At 44.3% G+C, this 5,000-nt stretch overlaps 1 protein-coding gene across 1 annotated transcript in view; it reads left to right on the top strand.

Moving 5' to 3' along the window:
- kiaa1328 (KIAA1328 ortholog) overlaps positions 1-5,000 on the top strand; it is a 15,193-nt gene that overhangs the window by 7,332 nt on the left and 2,861 nt on the right. Inside the window, exons 7-11 of the mRNA XM_031849186.1 lie at positions 757-1,112; positions 1,271-1,489; positions 1,589-1,684; positions 1,761-1,852; positions 2,118-2,220. Of these exons, the coding sequence (XP_031705046.1) occupies positions 757-1,112; positions 1,271-1,489; positions 1,589-1,684; positions 1,761-1,852; positions 2,118-2,220 (866 nt within the window). The remainder of the gene's footprint in view (positions 1-756; positions 1,113-1,270; positions 1,490-1,588; positions 1,685-1,760; positions 1,853-2,117; positions 2,221-5,000) is intronic.

Raw genomic sequence — 5,000 nt, 5'->3', positions numbered from 1 at the left:
CCACTGTAAGAATAGATGACTTGGCCAACCTCATTGTCCCGCGGTGGCTCTGAATAATGTGTGTTTGCCTGCTCTCTGACCCTCGGCAAATTAGTCACAGTCTCTTCTCCAGTCAACGACAAGATGGACTTTCCTCCTTATGTTTATCTCCTAATGTTCCTGACCTTGGCTTACCTGCCAGTTGTGCTCAGTTAGAAATTGTTCTCTTAATCTTGTGGCCACTGTCCAGTTTACAGGTTTTGAAGGATGATTTGCATTTATGCTGCTGTAAAGCCAACGCAAACCTACTACCATGTCCATGAAGCTACAAAGTGAAAGCAGACCATTGGCAGACTAGAGCAGTAGCAGCTTGAATCCTAGTGTCTACACAGGATGTGTTCAGGGACTGTACTGCTGTGTACGTCAACCTGTGTTATGGCAGCACTCAGAGCCCAGTACACAATCGCTACATACGAGCGTATAATGAAAGAAAGTAAAGGCAAAAAAATGCTTCAGGTCACCGCATAAAGTGAAGGTGATATGTGAGCTCCTGTGGAACAAGCACACAGGGAAAGCTTTTACTGCACGTAAACACGAGTTAATTAGGTTGGTTAGTGAGTCCTTATTCAGTATTGGTAAGTTTTGGCTTGTAGCCCAGCTCTACATTAAGGTTTTATGGAGCAATCTTACGTTTTTGGCTGAAATACTCTATGAATTTTTCAGAGGCTTCGTAAATTGGCCAAAATGCATTTATTGTCCTCTTTGTTCTCTGTCCAGGTGCTCGGCAGCGAGGAAGCCCCCAGCAGAACATCTACTAGCAGAGCTAATGGCTCACTCTTTGATGGCTCATACCTCAGCCTGGCTGCTACTCGAGCACAACAGCCTCAAGTGCACAGTAGTGGTGGTGGAGGAGGAGGAAGAGGAGCAATACAAACCCTTAGCAATCATGCCTCTCTTTCCTGTGATAGTGAGTTCAGTCCAACTGATGGGCCGATCAAACAGCATAGCATTCAGAAAAGGGAGTGCAGGGAGTCCCACCACAGATGGAAGCCCTGCCTGGGCAGCGGTCAAGGCGGCGGCTCAGGCATGGAGAATGGCCACCATGACACCTTTAACCGGCATGAGTGCGAAAGGTACAGTAGTACCCTATACAGTCATGAACCTTTTCCCTATTAAACCACATGATTACATTAGTTTCCTGTCGTTTTTTAATCGAATTTAGCATTTCATGAAGACACGAACATTAAGAATGTAAGGATATGAAGTTAATGAAATGTGCATTTACACACAGGCTCCACGGTAGGAGTGCCAATGGCTCAGAGGCCAATGAAGCCCTGACCAGGCCTCTGCTGGGTCACGAGGACTGGGAGGAGAAAAGGCACCAACTGCTGCTGCAGAAGATGCAGTTGGAGACGGAGAGGGAGAGGCTGCACGCGCGGCTGGCTGAGCAGGAGGAGAGGCTCAACAGGCAGAATCAGGAGCTGCGTCAGTCGCGTCTCGATTACAGCAGGTAGTACACAGAAGCCAGAGAGAAGCGAACCGTGTCTGGTAACATTGCTCGCTAATGTTGAGCGTCACAAGCTGATACGATATCTCGTATTATTGTTAGGTTTCAACAAGCGGCTCAGTCTGATCTCGGCAGCTCAAGCACTAGAAATGGAGACCCACAGGCGGCGAATGCGTCCCACCAAGATTTACCCCCCAGGTAAACCACACACACACACACACACACACACACACACACACAAGACAGCTTAATATATTTTGTCTTTGGTCCACAGTGTGTGTGAAGATGCAGAGGTACATCCTGCAGGACAGAGTTTGCGTGGAAAACGGTCACAAACTGCACCTGCTCCTCTGGAGACTGGCGCTGGTAAGCTTGTATTTTCAATCAGAGATAATTAAATGCTGACTGGACTAAACACAGAGGAACATCCTGGCTCAAAACATCATACTTGTGCCTGTCAAGAGTTTGATTTAATTGATTTTTTTATTTTAGTACATTCATATGCATGCAAAACTTAGATGGAGGAACTGTATAGCATCATGGTAATTTAAAACAATGTCTTGCCTGCATTGCTCTCAGCCTTGCTGGTCTTGTTTCTGATACAACACTCTTATCTAACATCTCTCAACAGAGGCCTTAGAGCGGTCCAGACAGGACGCGGCCACATCTCCTGCTAAGTCCAGCCCGAGTAAGCCCACCTCAGTATCTGTGATCCAAAAGACCCCTGAGGCCAGGTAACGCATCAATTAAGCAATTAATAAAGATTTCCTGTGTATTGTAATAGCTTTTAGGTAAGTGAAGCATTATTTCCTATATGCTGGATAAGCAGCGGGACTAAAGCAAAATAAAAAAGTAGAATTAGTTCTGTGAAGAACAGCCCGGGTGGTTAGATTCAATGTCAGCCAAAAGATTAATATTGCTCATTGAACGATGATGAAAAACAGCACAGTTAAGCTCTTGAAGGATCCAGGCAGCACTTCTTTCTGTGCTGGTTTGAAATTCTGAATATAGCTTTTTCTTTCAGGGCTACGTTTCCCTACTACAGAGAAGTCTGAGTGTGGGCGGGCTACTCTTTCCATGTGAGAGACATTAGGAAGGATTCTATCTGACCTTTTAAGGCAATTGATGTTTTTTCCCTCTAGTTGTGAAGACATGTTAACAATAACAAAATCTATAAATATAGCACAGTTATAACATTTTGAAACCCAGAAGCTTTTCCTGGGTTTTGCAGTTGCTGCAGTGGTGGAGGCTAAATGATGCGTTTTCTTAGTCGAGCTAACTTTTCGAGCTGTGAGCGGCTAAATGGAGCTTTTTACTGGGGCTAGCTAGCGCTGTGGCCAGCCTGTCAGGAGACATGCTGTGTTCCATTAGTCGGCCTAGCAGGGACCCTGCAGCAGGTGTAATTGAACAGACTTCTGGATGCACACACTGCCCTCCCTTCTCTCTCTGCCACAGTAATGAGACAGAGAAAGCAAGAGTGAGGGAGAGATGTTAAAAAGTGTGTTTGAGGATGAGTGAGGGGTGAGTGAAGTGAGAGGGCATTGGATAAAGTGAGGAATGGGAAGCGGGGGGGAAAGTTATATCAGGTTGAGATGGATAGAAATGGAAACAGGGAGAAAGACGAAAGAAGGGAGAGGAGTTTTGAGGACGGGGATGAATCGCTGAGTGCAAGCATTAGACTTTCCTTAAAACGAATTACAATTAACTTCTTTCTTACACCCTTTAAACAGAATGGTAATTAACCTGTGTGTGTGTGTGTGTGTGTGTGTGTGTGTGTGTGTGTGCGCTAAAATATCAATTGCCGAGAAGCAATTTGTAACAGTGGTGCTGCGGAGCGTTATTTTTAAAAATTGTTGTTCCAAAAGTTGAGCCAATTTGTTCTTGCATAATGTCAGATTTCCGTTCGTAAAAAGCTTAATAGGAGATACTGTAACTACGAGACGGCCTCTCTTCAGAACAGCTCAAAGTTTTCATCCTCCGATGAACAACTCTTAAACAAAGCAGTGCGTGGTCCAAGTCGAACTGTGAGCTCCAGCAGATGCCCATTAATTCCAACAGGAGACCCAGGGCATCAGATCTTATTACCATCCATTTACACCTCCAAAGCCTATTAAAATTGTTGGACTCTTCGTAACACACACACTGTTTTCTTTTACAACCAGTAATGAGGAAGTCTGCCTCTCGGATGCCTTTTGTGGTTTTCTTGCAACATGTTTATTTCATGTGCATCTCTTAGGAAAGATGTAATTCACTGATTTGGATTAGATATAGATCTTTTTCGTATCTCTGCATAATTTATGAAGCATGAAAGAAATGAAACTGCTCTCAGAATGTAATAAACAATACAAAAACAATTGGTAAAGAAAGGTCTCTCCTACTGTAAGATTTGGCGTGTTACCTGAACCCCCCCCCCCCCCCCGTTTCACTTGGCAACAACGTGCCCCGTGTTACCATCTAATCGTAACCAATTCAATCTTGATGTGCAAATTGCACAGCGAAGCTGGGGTTGACATTAAGTGACCTTCTTAATCCTTTCATGAATCCTGTGCTAGTTAGTAATGAGACAGTTCCAGCGCACCCCGCCCATCTCATCTCCATCCTTCCTGCCATTGCCCGCCTGCTATTGATTGGTTGGGAAATTGACATGCGGGAAATACGCAGTGGCCATTACAGGTTTTTTTTTTTATCTTACTGTTTGGACTGCAAATGAAAAGGGGCGCCGGGGTGAGACGGCTTTCTTTAATGAAAGAGAGGAGCCAAACAAGCAGTGAAAGTTACGAGTGGAAAGAAGGTGGTGGGGAGCGTGGGCAGAAGGAGTTTTTATCTGGCCTAGCAGAGCGAGAAAATAGACAAACAGTATTGGTGCGCTGGGAGAATGAAGCCCAACGGTTTTTATTACACTAAGAAAGGTACAGTTCTCTGTGTGTGTGTGTGTGTGTGTGTGTGTGTGTGTGTTCAAAGGAAAGAAAGTAGGCAGAGCTTAACCACTGTTTGTTTCAGAGTAGTTCTGAAAGGACCTTTTTTTTTAATCTACAGGCTTATAACACAAAGTATTCCGTTTGACATCGAAGAGTCTGCAGTCTCAATACATATTGTCAGAATCATCTGCAGATATTTTAAACTCCCTTAGGCTACTATCTGCTGACGGTCACCAAAAATTGAAGTATTAAACAGTACTTAAATATCGGAGTGCAGCGTCTCTAGATGCTGTTAAAAAAAGCTTTATTTATTTTATATATTTTTTTTACAATGACCGAAACTTGTTCCTGATACTCTTGCCCATGCATTTCTTTCTGTATGCATGGGCAGTAAGAATAGATTTTCCAGGACTCCTTTGGGGGATATTAATATCCAGCAGTAATTCACAACTTCACCTCACACTAACTGGAGCCAAGAAATGAAGTTCTTTGCTGCACTCTACACCCCTCTGAAAATCTATTGGCATTCTCTCTAGCCCCCGTGCAATTCTCTCTAGCCCCCGTGCAATCTCTGTGCCACCTCCTCCCCTCACCCA

The sequence above is a fragment of the Anarrhichthys ocellatus genome, unplaced genomic scaffold (assembly GCF_004355925.1).
Source record: "Anarrhichthys ocellatus isolate YVR2014 unplaced genomic scaffold, GSC_Weel_1.0 scaffold1, whole genome shotgun sequence".
Classification (NCBI taxonomy): domain Eukaryota; kingdom Metazoa; phylum Chordata; class Actinopteri; order Perciformes; family Anarhichadidae; genus Anarrhichthys; species Anarrhichthys ocellatus.
This window is presented reverse-complemented; position numbering and strand designations above follow the sequence as displayed.